The sequence below is a fragment of the Battus philenor genome, unplaced genomic scaffold, assembly GCF_028537555.1.
Source record: "Battus philenor isolate CCGP_79_NKW_IND1 unplaced genomic scaffold, ilBatPhil1.0.hap1 SCAF_3, whole genome shotgun sequence".
NCBI lineage: Eukaryota > Metazoa > Arthropoda > Insecta > Lepidoptera > Papilionidae > Battus > Battus philenor.
Window position 1 is genome coordinate 8,133,181 of NW_027181693.1, and position 15,044 is coordinate 8,148,224.

General features: G+C 30.6%; 2 protein-coding genes and 1 non-coding gene across 3 annotated transcripts in view; all 3 read left to right on the plus strand.

Moving 5' to 3' along the window:
* TRNAS-GCU (transfer RNA serine (anticodon GCU)) lies at window positions 1–82 on the plus strand. Its single transcript has one exon. It is a non-coding gene; the product is annotated as a tRNA-Ser (tRNA).
* Window positions 83–454: 372 nt separating this feature from the next.
* On the plus strand, window positions 455–11,741 carry LOC137926786 (uncharacterized). Its single transcript, XM_068770487.1, has 13 exons — window positions 455–608; window positions 3,162–3,405; window positions 3,885–4,062; window positions 4,487–4,641; window positions 4,961–5,259; window positions 6,070–6,329; window positions 7,016–7,214; window positions 7,473–7,742; window positions 8,017–8,211; window positions 8,285–8,440; window positions 9,046–9,277; window positions 10,281–10,471; window positions 10,600–11,741. Exons 2-13 carry the CDS (start codon window positions 3,173–3,175, stop codon window positions 10,740–10,742), a joined length of 2,511 nt encoding a protein of 836 aa, XP_068626588.1. The 5' UTR covers window positions 455–608; window positions 3,162–3,172; the 3' UTR covers window positions 10,743–11,741.
* Window positions 11,742–13,285: 1,544 nt separating this feature from the next.
* Roc2 (Regulator of cullins 2) overlaps window positions 13,286–15,044 on the plus strand; it is a 36,072-nt gene continuing 34,313 nt past the window's right edge. The window contains exon 1 of the mRNA XM_068770490.1: window positions 13,286–13,527. Coding sequence (XP_068626591.1) covers window positions 13,374–13,527 — 154 coding nt within the window. The 5' untranslated portion in view covers window positions 13,286–13,373. The remainder of the gene's footprint in view (window positions 13,528–15,044) is intronic.

The following is a 15,044-nucleotide window of genomic DNA, read 5'->3' on the forward strand; positions in this document are numbered from 1 at the left end:
GACGAGGTGGCCGAGTGGTTAAGGCGTTGGACTGCTAATCCAATGTGCTCTGCACGCGTGGGTTCGAATCCCATCCTCGTCGATTTTTTTATAGCATTGCTTTTTAAAAACCGAATGGAATATATATCGTATTATTTAACATATAGGTTTTTTGACTTGTAACAAAGAGTTTTAATCTACTATCAAATTGAATTATTCACAACCATGTAAGAAAAATATATAAACATGTATAATTGGTGTAACGTTTTTGGTTTAATTAACTTTTTCATATGGAGCGTTCGATTTCACAACAATCAACATAATCGCGAGTAAAAAACAGATATAAGCCCAGATAACGAGTTCCAGTATGGCTATCGCCCGGTACGAATTTATCTAGACCTGCTTTCATTATCTTATCGTGAAAACTGTTGCCCTTTATTTTACAAGTCTTAGCAAAGTACACGTTGGGCGCGCCACAATCTGCTGTGCCTTGTTTGCTATTAACAATAGTAATTGAATTTCATTATTTAAGTATTAAGTGGATATGTGTTTAATAAACTTACTGCAGTGAAGTGATAAGTGACAAAAGTGAAAGCGGATTCATATTGATATAATCTTCGTTTAACAAGGTCACCTAATTTTCTTATACATTTACGTATCTATTTCTGACACTACAATATTTAAATCTATTTATAATGTTTATTGCTTTTGTGCTAATTATTCAGTGTATCCAAACTGATGAGTCACCCAACAAATTTCCCCGAAAATAGGATAATTTAATAATTAGTGACTGGTGGAAATAGGTTCGAAATACTTTCGCAGCCCAAAAAAAATTTTTTAAGGTTATAATCCAGTTCATTATTTATTAATAAGACATTTATCAGGTTTTTTTTTTTATTTTCACTTCATAAAATGTAGATACTTCAAGCCATATTTTAAATGAAACCGGCGAAAACCTAAAGTTCACTCGAACGCACATGTGTTGTATAATAATTTATTTTCACATTAAAGTTAATTCATACGCCCATTGTCTGTAGATTGTTGATATAAAAAGTAACATAGCTTGATATTTTTTGTTTTACTATAATATCTATCTATCATAATACTATTTTGATAATACTACATTAATATTATTTTATTAAAAATTGATTTACTATTTTCATTAAGTTAATTTGCAGTTATCATTTAAACGTAGACATAATAACGTGAATTAAAATATAATTATATATATGAAGAGAAACCGGATGAAAAAACTTCTGTGCAATTATGTATGACATAAATGTAGTCGATTATTAAGCTTAGTTCGATTTTGTATAGATACGATTACATGTAATAAATACTACATGCAACATTATCGCGATTAAACGTAAATGAATATATTACAAACATCTGTTTGAATCTTTGTACAGGATTATTGATTATAGGTGTAAAAGCTTTAAAGGAGTGAATGTATTTATATATAACATCACATTTGTCAATAGCAAGCAAGCAAGCTTTATAGTTAATACACCAATTTCCAATCACCCTGTATCAAGTGAACGCTGTGAATATGTTACATTAATTCGTTTTTTATTGGAATCCAACTGCCCAATACAAAATCTGCAGGGGTGAATAGTAAAAATTTAGGTAGGCTTAAGAAAAACGGCATAAAGATCCGTCAGCACATCACAGAATTATATTCTCACTAAATATTTGATCTTACGTATAAAACTCATTTAAAATAATTAACGTATTTTCGTAAAACTCACAATAAATATTAAATGTTTCATATTATAAACGAGAAGCGTTTATTCGAATGTGAAATATTAATGTGGAATGAGTTCGTTCCGTGTGTTGTTAACTTAAACTCATTAATAATTCCATATTCCATTTTAAAGTAGTGTTTTTATTTTCAAAGTTTTACATTTATCAACAAATTATTGAGATCCGAAAAGAATAAATGATATCGGCTTTATGCATTATTTTACGTAATAAATATCATAACCTGATGGAAATTTTGTAAATTGAAGGATTTAAAAACAATTAATAAATATGACAAACTTTTAATATTGTGCCGTATTAGGTTAACTTAACATTCTGCCACTCCTTGTTATTACAGATAAAGCTATATTATAACATGCACAAATACCTCTGTGAATTCGTCATCAATACTCTTTATCAATTCTTTGTCTTGCGTGTTTGATTACGTTTACCAAGAAATTTGTAAAAGAGACACTATCTGATCTAACTATAGGAACCACATTACTTAAATATATCGTTCTGTTTACAATGAAAAAAGCATCTTAATCATTTTTGACAGCTTGTGAAATTTATTCTAAAAAAAAACTTTGTTGAATTAGGGGCTTTATGAGGTCCCATCTCTGGAGTCTTGGCTCTGTCGTGCCACGGAGAGTTTGTCTTAATACCTAGCAGTGAAGTAGTAATATAACAGCTCGTGGTGAGGTAGCAGCAGATGGAACTGAAATGTGGTTAATAACTTCTGGCAGTACGAAGTCTGCAGGGCAGATCATCATCATAGTATCAGCTAATAGACGCCCATTGCGTGGCCATGAGATCTCCCATAGATAGATCGCCATGATGATCAGTCTTGAGGACTACCCATGCTGCGTCTACTGGCTCCTGGTTGCCACTTGAAAACCTTTCGACCTCAATGTCCGGTGAAAGGCAGAGAGTAAACAATAATAATTTTTAATACGTAGAAAACCAAATTTTAAAAATCTTTTTTATAAATATTTCATCTATTTAATTTTGTCGAATTACGTATACTATTCATAACGAAATGTCATATATCTCTTATCACGAAATATATAGATTTGTAGTCCTTCAAAATCACAAGCATCAATAATATCAAGTTTGTTTACAGATTGTTTCTTTTGTAAATCCACAGTCCGGGCACATGTCATTATATTCGTAACATGGTAAACATATTCCACCTCATTGCAAAACCGATTATTTGTAAAGAGTACTTTTATGAGACTTGCCATCGTAGGTCGCGGGCTCGATTCCCGAGTCATATACCTTTGTGCATTATTTATATAAAATTGCCACTGCCCATAAAAATTCTCTGTTATTTCATTTACATAGTAACAAAACATACTGGTCATTGAACTATGATATGTAAGACGAAAGACAGGTTTTTGTTATCCTAAAAAACTCATTCTTATTAGTAATTTTTTTTTCAGATTATTGCAAAATGTACAGCTTGTTAATATTTATATTGATGATTTCGGGCATCCAAGCCCAATTAACAGCTCAATCAAGCCTAGCACCAGATTTAAGGGAATGCTATACGGACCCACGTCTTATCGATAGAAATAATCTACCTCCCACCACTATGGCCGTGCTTATAGACATAATACGCAAAATTGAAGACAACCCTGACGTAAATGTCGATTTGAGGCAACTGGCGGCTCTACTCCTTCACACGTAAGTATAGGTTACAAACTAATATATACGTACTTACATTTAAAATGTTATCATACAGAAAATTAAAAGGCAAAAATTAGTACAACACAAAAATCTTATATTTCACCATACATTTATTACAATTAGTAAAAGCATTATCAAAATCCAGACAATAGTAAGTGTTTACTCCAACGCATCTATTTGTAGACTACAACATTGACTGCCTAAAATAAGTCTACGTTATAATATCTACACTGTGTAATAATTATTTCTCGTTGTATTCAATAGCATTTTATTATTATATAATGGAGGTTATACTATATTCTAGCGTATCTTACATATATTAATATAAATTAACCGGTAAATAGAACATGATATGGAAAACCTTCCAGCACATAACCCCCAATAGTCCGACTGAAACCATTGTACCGCGCGTTAGTCGTACTTCTATCTATTTTTATTCTAATTCTGTAATTAAAAAACCTTTCTTTACGTTACAGATATAGACAAGATGGAATCGAATTTCACCAACCGGAAGTGAATTTAGACACCTCTTCGACGATTCTCCCTTTTGCACCAACATTACATTCATTTTATCGACACCGATTACTCTTGACGAGAATCATTCCTGGTAACTTGCTAACACTAGCAAATAATACTGTAAATTCTGAGTTGAAGGTAAATATAGTTATATGTCAATATTTTTTCGCTTGTCGACATTTGAATTTAAAAGAACAATAAATAATGCCGCCGAATCCTGAACTGTCTTAGTTTGATAATCAAATAATACAGACTCCACATTCAAATTATGTGGCTATATTAAGGAGCGTTTTTATAAAATACGGCATTAAAAAATAAATATTCTTTAATTGTTCATCAGTTAAAAAATACGCTCAAAAATATGAAATTGTTGTGTGAAATTTTGAAAAAAGGGGAGTAATATAAATAATGTAATATTTAACTAACTTTTAATGATTAAGTAGCAGTAATTTCCATTTTCTTTTGTTGTTATTTATTTCAAAAGTATAGATAACCTAATACTGAAATATACTTGTCAGTAGATAGTAAAAGTCCCACCTTACATATTTTGTGTATATTTTAGTGTGCTTTACATAACATGCTCTCTACAACGGTGGATGCTCGTGTGCGAGGAAATGAAAACAGTTGCAACCAACTGTCCCAATACCGAGCATTAAGAACTGCCAGGGATGTCACTCTTGTGAAAGACGACGTCGAAATGATTGATTTGTCTTCGTTGTAAGTATCTGACAAATAAGAAGTTTGTTAACGTCATATAATAGGAAAATTAAAATATTTAAAATCACCGTAATTTAAATTTGTCATGAAAATATTTAGTAACCAGAATAACTAAAAGGAATAAATTACAAATGCTGTTCTTATTTTCTAAAGAAAACAAATCAATTTTTAGCGTCCCATAACTACATTTCTCTGATTTCTATTTGCAGTACCAATAATACCCAATATATGGATACTATATTCAACGATAGTAAAATATTCATATTCTTATCTAATATGTTTTGTATAATTATCACTAACACTAATTTTCTTTTTTTAGCAAAAAAACCGATAAAAATGGCCAAATGAGACAATATAACCCAAAAGAGGAAGTCGATTATGCTTTTGTGGGTAATACAAAGTCAGAACGTCAAGTACTAGGACAGAGCACCTGTCCGTTACTCGGAGGTGTGGTAAACACCAAATGGGGTGCTGTTTCTGCTGGACACCTCATAGCAGGAATAGCAGCCGGCGCAGAATTGCAGCGAGTACCCGTGCTGGAACTCGCTAAAAGCAGTTTCCTTAACTACAACAATGTCCAGCCAACAGTCTCATCTCTATATCCAGCTACATTATCAGGTAAATAATATAAAGAGAATGCTTTGTACGTCTCGCATATGCTAAAATTTATAACTGTGAATAACAAAAAGTAATGTTACATTCTAACCAAATAAATTTCTGTTTAAGTATTATAGTGATCTCATTCGTTTGTGTTACAAATACAACTTCGAAAAGTAACGTTTTTGTGTCTGCCTTTTGTGGGTGCGATTTTATTGGTATATTAAATGTATTTTCGGTAATTTTTAACATATCAAAAAGAATCTGACCAAGTTTTATACTTCCTAGAATTATAGTTTGCAAAATAAGCATTTTTAATGAACGCTTCATCCACTTCCTTTACGGAAGGAATTTCGAAATTTTTTGCCTTAAGGGGCCAGAAATATTTTGATGAGTATGATATAGGTGAAAATCTTTTATATATTTATAGATAGCGGTCGAAATAATTTTTTTTCTACCAGGACAATCCAATTTCGAGAAAAAAAAAATCAAACTGAATTCAAAAATAGAAATTTAGTTGTTATATTTCTTATTAAATTTTTCGATCAGTAAGTATTGCTTATGGTTCGCTAAGGGCTCAAGATGAAATGAAGCTCTATTTCTTCTACGTAAGTAATAAATAAAGAGTTCATATAAAAACATCTAAAATTGTACGACAAAAAATAATTAAAATAGATTGGTAGGTGTATCTAATATTTTGAATTCGTTTTAATAATTATGAAATTTCAGGTTCTTAGTTTAATTGTTGATAAACATTTAAAGAATAATACTCAAATTAAAACTGATGTATTTTAAAATATCTTAATTTTTTTTGCGTTAATAATATTTCAGGTGATTTAGCTGAAGCCGTACTAATTCAAGGAACGGAAAGAGGGTCCCCGTCGATCTCTGTAGGCACAGCAGGAAACTGGAACAGTTCACAGGCAACTAGGTTCTACATGCTTCACAGTCGCGTCAATGTCGAAATGACTGACCCTGAAATACGCGGTGACATTGACGGATACATACTCGGCACTACTTTGTCCTCTGTGTTGGGCATATCCAGTACTCTTAAATTGTCCCAATTGTTGGATATGTATTATACAGCGAGGGTAAGATCTCAAAGACATTTCTTTAAAAATTTCCCGTATTAAGATTATCTCCTGCACCGTTGTTATAATACACAAATGATTTAACAAATACATATATAATAACAAAGGAAACTTTGATTTAGACTAATATTTAGTCGATTGTAATAAGAAGGACCCAAAACTATAATACATAACAATATGGTTTTATATTCTAGGTGTGTTATAGATTAAAATTAAAAGGATTTATTACTTGTTTGTACCTTAGGTCATTTTTAATTACTCTTATTAATATTTAATAAAATAGTAAAGTCTCGTTAGATTTGTAACATTCGATAATTCTCAGATTTAATAATTAAAAAATCAAAACATGTCTTTCTCATCATCATTTCAGTCATAGGATGTTCGGTGCTAGGCAAAACCCTCCCCCAATTTTTTTTTTAATAGACGCATTGCTATTCCGCTTGGTTATGGTAGTTACTATCGTATTAGTAATTTTACATAATTATGATTAACGACGTGTTAGTAAAAAGCGGTCACAGTTAAACACTTCCTAATGAATAAAATCCGGAAATTTATTTTCCAATACATGGTTACAATTAAATTACTCGTTTTACTTTGTAGTTCAGTACAGAATTTGAAGGCGAGTCGTGATATTTCTGTAATTTAAGTGAGTCTTGTTCAAATATCAGATTTAATTCGCATTACAGAATGGAGTTTACAATTCAAACCTTCGAGCTTGCAATCGACAAGCACTAAGTCAGCAATACATAAACGGACCGAACTTGGTGTCAGAAACATACACATTCGCAGCGGCTTTAGATACAAATATACCTTTACGAGGAACGATAACCGGGGGCTTAGAAGGTCTCGTTGGTAGCGCTGTCTCTAATTTCCAGACTTACACAAGTAAGTTTTAAAGTATTCTTAACAACATCAAATTCATAACATCAAAGTAAAATTTTTGAATCAGTCTTTGAGATAATGAATTAATTGTTAAATCAGGAACCGATTTATGTTTATTTTTGGATGATTTATTCTAATAGATTATTTTCAAATTTATATTTAATTAAATTAATAATTTGAATGCATATATAATGTGCACTCTATTAGTTAAATAATTTAAGTAATTTGATTTTAATTACATTTAAAAACCATTATTTTCAGCAAATAATATGAATGACATGAATTGCATCACTACAGAAGCGACTTCGGTGGATTATCGCTTAAAAACTAATTTAATGCTAGTAGTAGACGCAACGTGGCAATACCAGGCCATATACCCGGCAATATCATATCTTCTAGATAATATTGAAGTCAGTAAATATGGCTCTAGTGTGACTCTGTTAAGCGCTTTTGACGGAAGTATCGTCATTAATAAAACTTTCTCAATATCAGACTTTCACACAAATTACACGATGTCAAGACACCAGTCGTGTAAGTAGTCTATTCAATACAACTAAACTTGTTAAACATGTATAATATTGAAATGCCTTCAAGATATCCACCTCCTCCATGCGTGTAACGCACCCCCACGTAACGATCCCTTTCTGTTTTAAGGAAATATTTAACATAAAATAACAGAATAAATAAAATACTTAATGTGTTTGATAATGAATTGTTACATCGTCATGAACTTCTTTTTTATAATTCATACTTAATTACACAGTGTCGGTTTTAAGAGGATTTTAAATAATAGAAAAATTTACAGTACTCACAGGCGTTAATCTAGAATCAACCTTAACGAATATCAGAATAATGATGCATAATGAATTAGAAAACGAAAAATCTGCTAACTACGTCGGTGGTAACGCCACGGTCTTGCTATTCCTCTTAAATAGCGGCAATGTACAAGTAACCCAAGGCGCTTTGGAGCAAATCAGAGTCCTCAACGAAACTGTACCAGGTACGTGCATCTTTAATTTTTATTTGTAATATTTAACCCTTATACCAAATTAAATACAATTTGTATACTTTAGATTTAAGGATCCTATTCGCAACCGCAACAAATCAGTTTGAAAATTTGTGGAATTTTGTACGGGATGTACACAATGATATAAGAACGATATCTCTTAACACAGAAGGAACTAATGTTGAGATCACTATGAATGCGGTGCTGGAAAGGATTGCTCAAAGTAAGTATACTTATACGCAGTATAAACTACATGTCATAGTACATACTCAATATATGGCCATAAGCTTATGCCTTTCTCTAGGCTACATAAATATAATTATTAATTCTTTTGAGGACAACTTTGCGGTATTACAATACACTCTCAAGTAATGTCTTTGTTAATGTCCATATAACTAATATTGATTTAAATAATACATACATTAAACAAAAATTTGTTATAAAACCTATTACAGTATGATGGATTTTAAGTGATCATAAAACTTGGGAATGAATTGCTCATCTACTGTCTTAAGGATACTGTAAAACTAAACACAATAAACCATCGATTTGTTAACTTCTGGTATTCTTCTGTGGTGGCGTACAGAAGAGGTCACCGTGAATAATTCTATGTGGATAATTAGATAAGATTATTACCAGAATATAACACTCCAAGCTTATAAAAATTCAAGTGAAAAGTCATTACTTCGTTATTTTGTAATATCAATATTAAAATACAGTTAACTATTAAATTTAATATTTCACGCACGATGTTTCATAGAAACTAATCTAAAATTTATGATTTTTTTTCATTTGAGCTTTAAAAAATCATGTCTACACTTATTACAGGTGGAAGAAGAATTATAAATCCTACATGCGGATCATTATATCCGTCCGGGTCATCTTCAGGCACAAGACAATTCGAAGACTTTGTAGAACCTGGTTATATCAATTTCTATGCAATCAGTCCCAACTATTTCTATCAGGACGATAATAGCAATAGAAGAATTCGTATTTCACGAAGCGGGGCCGGAATTGGAAGTCTCGTTATTTGTTTCTCACGTTTTGTTACACAGCCAAGGTAAGAAAAAAAACATTTTTGTTTTAACGCAACGTTATAAAACAAAGTTATGAAAACATTTACCTTTGTTTCTTATAAGATTGTAACAATTCAAATAAGTTTGCCCATTGCAGGTGTATATTTAAATAATAAACTCCTGTGGTACTAGGCAGTGGGGGGGGGGGTGCACATTGCTCGTGCAACCGATAGCCGTTGGGGTCGAAAGGTTATCGATTGGCGACCGTAGGTCGGTAGACGAGGTGTGGATAGGCCCTCCACCAGGTAGACCAACGACATAGGCGCGAAAAGTCGCCGGATGCAGGCAGCGCAGGATCGGTCATAGTTGCGATCTACGGGGGAGGCCTGGTCCTTGTTGTGGGCGTCTATCAGTTGAAAAACATAAGTGAAAGAAGATGGTTACTACTACACTATTCATTTAAAAACTTTTAAAACATAACTTGAAAGACTATTGTGTACATTTATTGCCAAGCCATATATATGCTATAACCTATAACAATACATCAACGATATGACAATCTAATAACAATAATGAATATTGAACGAAGGCTTATCCTTTACAGAGACTATCATTACAGAGAGAGTTATAGTTATAAAAGCTTTAAAGGAATAAATAAATAATGTATTTATCAGTGAACAGCTTCAAAACTTTTTGTAATCACCCTGTCCAAAGTGGTCATTTTGAAATAAGTTGCTGTTTTTGTTCGAATGCCTATTGCATTCTTATAATTTCTGTCTGCACTAAGTTTACAGTGACAGACGGTATATAACAATTAATTTTAACATGTAATAACCCGAATTTTGAAAACGCCATTTCTTTCTCTATTATTATTAGGTTATTATTTCTGAAACTATTGATTGTTGTATTTATTTATTGACAACAAATAACCTATACATTAACCCATTTAAAGATTTTACACCTACAACTAATCACTCTGTATTTGAACGCCGTTTGAAGGAAAATACTTTATTAATATAACGTTTACATTTACATAATTAATTACAGACAAAATGCTTCACTTTCGGGTTTTGACGAAGGCACAGTAACATGCCAAACATTGACGTCTGGTGGGAATGTAGAGATAGGACTACAAAATGCATGCGCGGGATACTGGACAATTAATTCTTGTCCGCTCTTTTACATTTCCGTACAATCATTGGTTCCTGATACTACATCATTAAGTGCTGTTTGTACTGGTAAGTAGTTTTCAAACTCTTGAGATATTGAAGGATATTTAAATGCAAACGCAGTTAGCGTTAACTCATATTTTCATTACGAATATGTCAAATATCAGTGAAATTTTAGTTTATTTCATTATTTTCAGAAAACGCATGCCGGTTTCCGTACAACGTTAGGTATCATGTTCAAGTTGAAGAATTGGGATGTTTCAGTAGCGGTGACTCGCTGAGGATTAGCTTTGTGTTATTACTGTTTGCAGTTTTAAGTAATCAGTTTTATAGCCACTAATTATTATTATTTTTAAACTGTCCGGCAAGTTCGGCCGTGATCGGTTAAAATCGTAATAAAATGTGATTAAAGTATGATAAAAGTATTTGCAAATTTATATCTAAGATTTTACCCGAAAATGCTACACCGCGCCTTAGGTATGCGCGCGGCGAAGCGGGGCACTTCATTTCTTTAGCACCCTTTTTGTCGCATTTTACTTAGAGGTGATATAGCGGTTTCTATAACACTATAGTAATAATTTGGACTTAAAATATTGAAACAGTAAAATTTACATTAGAAATATAAAATCGTTATAAATGTTTAGGGAAATATCTTCCTTATAATAATTACATTAAATACGATTGTAGTAATTAAATGTTTCTTTTATAAATTACGTAGTATAAGAATTCATAAATACGGACATCTTATTTGCGCGTGATGCTTTCAGTGATAAGAGTGCATAGGTTGTTTTGATAAAATAAATTATAAGAAAAGTACGTACATAGAACGTAATAGAAGTCATTGCTTATAGCTATTTTGTTTACTTCGTTTTTTTAATTGCTTTGCCTGTTAGTTAACCTGACATGGTTATGTAACACTTAAAATGAATTTTTATCGAAATAAATAACCATTGAGTCAAATTCGCTTGTAAGTTGTTAAGATACATAAATCATTACATAAATGAAATTGTAATTGGAGAAACATTGTTTCTTAAATTCACAATTTTTTCAGCAACGACAACGGCTAATATTTCATTATATATTTTTTAATAAATTAGACAAGTAACCCACCTGCCTTATTTATTGTTATTAAAAACTTACGGAAATTAGAATTTTATTCATTTTCCCAATTCTGTCCGCGGCGCATTTTTATATTGAATGTTAAACAGGGTATGTATTTATGTATTTACTTGAAATATAATGCGTTAATTTGATTTTAATTTTAATTTTTTAGATATATATATATAATTTTTTAATAAGCACTATGTTTTATTTCATTTCAAACATAAATGAGAATAATTGTTAGGTCTGTATTAGTTATCTGTCTGCTATGTTTGGAATGTGACCTTTATACAATAAAAACTGTTTCATATTATGAGATCAGTGTTTTATTTGTTCCTTAAACGTTCCTTTAATGTTTAATCTGGATCTAATAAAATAGAACGGTCTAAATGTTTGTTTATTGTCAGAATATAAAATTAAAAAATTACATTTGAAAAGTAATGTTATCTATTTGCACACCATGTTCCCAGAAGTCCATTTTTTTTAAAAATAGCAGCATAAGAAAAACTACGTCAAGGTTACCATTAGAAGATGTACATTTTTTTAAAAATGCTTTAAGATTCTCCATCCTCCGGAAATCATTTTGGTTTTTTAAAACCAGGAAAATTTCTCAGTTCAGACATCTATTGTTATGTGCTTATCAACCATCATTAGCATGTTTACCACCGGATCGAAGACTCAGGTTGCGAGCTTAACTCGCGTCCAGGATACAACATCCTTATAAATTCGAGAAGTAAAATAAACGTGTTTCATTTTAAATACATATCAATATACATATTTAGTACTTTTATTTATATTTTGTCAATATAATTACTATACTTTAATACTGCATAACTTTTATATATGTATTTAATTGCGGCTAGCGAAAATTACGAATTTTGAAAAATTGCTAGATCTATGTAGGAGCCTTGTCACATCTGGTAAAGAACATATAAATATTTAATGCGTAATTGTTCTACAACTTGGCTGTAATTGGTTCGAACTGTAATCAATTAAATCATTCAAATTAAATATTCAAGTGATAGCAACCAATTGGCAGCATATTTTCGGACGCGACAGTTTTGTAGAACAATTACGTTGGTGTATGAGAGGCCGGTAAATAATAATGATTCAATGCATTCTAAACGCCAACGAACCGTATATGAAATACTTCGGGATAATAAATTACTAGAGGATAACCAGCAATACGATATCAGCCATAATAAAGATACTTAGGTGCAAAGTAATAAGGTATTATAAATATTTATATGTTGTAACCAATAAAATAGATATGACAAACTAGGCATTCATACAATCTTTTTTTTCTGCAATTGTTTCTTACATTTCCAAGATTTTTTAATTCACAGTGTTAATTAATAACAATTCTGTTCTACTATTGACTAACAATTATCTATTTCTCTCTGTAGTTAAAGTTTAGTATTAGCAAATAATATAATTGATGGAATATTAAAAAACAAGCGTTAATAACAAATTTTCTAGGCGATAACAAAATCCATGGAAAATAGATTAGGCTTTGATGTTTATAAATTCTCAAGGTCAATAAAGGTTTCAAAAGGCAATGATAAATAATGCTGTTATTTTGACATTACCGTTGTGTTTGACATTCGTGTTTTACTTTGTTTAGACCGTAGCTGTAAAAAGTAAGTTATGATTAAAGTATTTCTAGTTTATCTGTAAATTTACTACAAAATAAAGACAGAAATATTAAAAAATAGTTAAGAATAATAAAAGTTATGTTTTAGTACTTGCTATTATTGGTACAATTTTCTTACTTTTTTTGTATCAGTCTTCGTAAATGTATTAGTAAATAAACAAGTTACTTTTACCACAACCAAAAAACAGTTTTGGGGTATCTTTAAGTTTTTTGGAAATGTCAGGAGAAGATTGCGAAATACCTGATCGTGGTGATGGTGAAGGTCAAAAGTCAGATAAAATGTTCACGCTTAAGAAGTGGAATGCAGTCGCTATGTGGAGCTGGGATGTAGAATGTGATACTTGTGCTATTTGCCGCGTTCAGGTTATGGGTAAGTAAATTGAATTTCTTCATATCTCTATCATTACATGGAACTGTTCTATTTGCATTTATATTACAATTAATATTGCTGTATGTCAAACCTTGAAAAGGGGTTCCATAAGGTTGGTTCTTAACTTAAGAAATAAAATAACTTTTAGGGAATAAATTTATATTTATGTACCTTTATAGTTAAAAACATTAATAGAAGTGTGTAACATCAATTTACAGTGAGCAATATGGTTAATCCAAATTTCTCATCAAAATGTTATTGTTATTCTAACATATCTTTGAAACCTTATAAATATTTATTACTCCATCATTTAGAATAATTCCTATTATGCCTGCTAATTTTTAAGTTTAAGTTTAGTTAAAGAATTTCTTTGCATTATTTACATTTTTGTTTTAAAGTCATTTAAAATTATAAAAAGTGAGTAATAAGCATCAGTAAATAATTGTATTCGTTCATTATTACAGTTTCATTAACGAGTCATGTAAAATCTATTGATATATATGCTTTATTGATAATAGAACAATTAAACCTAAATTTTAAATAAGTACCATTGATTTCTTAGTTTAAATCGTCAATTTTTATAGTTCGGTTACCAATTACAGATTCATCTAATTAATACATAATCTATGCAAGACATAATAATTATAACAAGAAATAAAATTGATGTATAAATGTTGAATTTATTGATGTTTCGAGGTCATAAATTCTTTTTTTACACAATTTTCTCAACATTAATTTTTACATAGTAACTTAATTACCCATCTACAGTCAATACAAATTAAATTTGTAGTATTTACTTGTTGATTAAATTTCTAAGATTGTTCCAATAACATATTGTTTAGAATTTTGCATGTATCGCTGACATTTGAATCCCAATGAAATAAAAGAAAGCTGTTTATTGAGACTGACAAGAATTATCCTTGATTTTTTTGCTTACACATCTCCAATGGACACTGTTTGTTTTTGGAAGAAATATGCTGGTTTGTAAATATAGTATTGTCATAATACTACATATCCTCGCATGTAATTTTATTACATTCAGTTTTGACTTTTGTTAGAAAATGGCATATAATTACTAATTGCATACATACTCATAGTTCAACATCAATAGATAAAGAGAATGCTTGCATTTTTTTGTCTGCAATTTCTACTTTGGAAGGGTTAATTTGCAAGATAAAAAAAAATTAATATAGGAAAGGTTGTCTTATAAGTAAGAGATCTTAGTGTGATGCACATGTTTAGTAATTTATAATTATTTTTACCTGATAATTGGTCATATGGCAAATATATCTTTTAAAACAATGCATTCTAATAGTATTAACGCCAATAAAATTTGGGTTCCATAAGTGACAGCAACAATAAGAATGATAATAAATATAGTATTGTTCACTATGTACCAACAAGATGAACAAGGATAAGCTGATAAGTCATATGCATTACATAAAATACACTGCTTGATTTTTTTAATGAAAACTGACTGAAATACAATGTTATACCTATCCATATCCTATCCATAG

Coding starts and splice junctions, on each gene's coding strand:
- LOC137926786 (XM_068770487.1), top strand. CDS start 3,173: ATGTACAGCTTGTTAATATTTATATTGATGATTTCGGGCATCCAAGCC. Junction 4,642..4,960: donor ATGATTGATTTGTCTTCGTT/GTAAGTATCTGA, acceptor TTCTTTTTTTAG/CAAAAAAACCGATAAAAATG. Junction 7,215..7,472: donor TAATTTCCAGACTTACACAA/GTAAGTTTTAAA, acceptor CATTATTTTCAG/CAAATAATATGAATGACATG.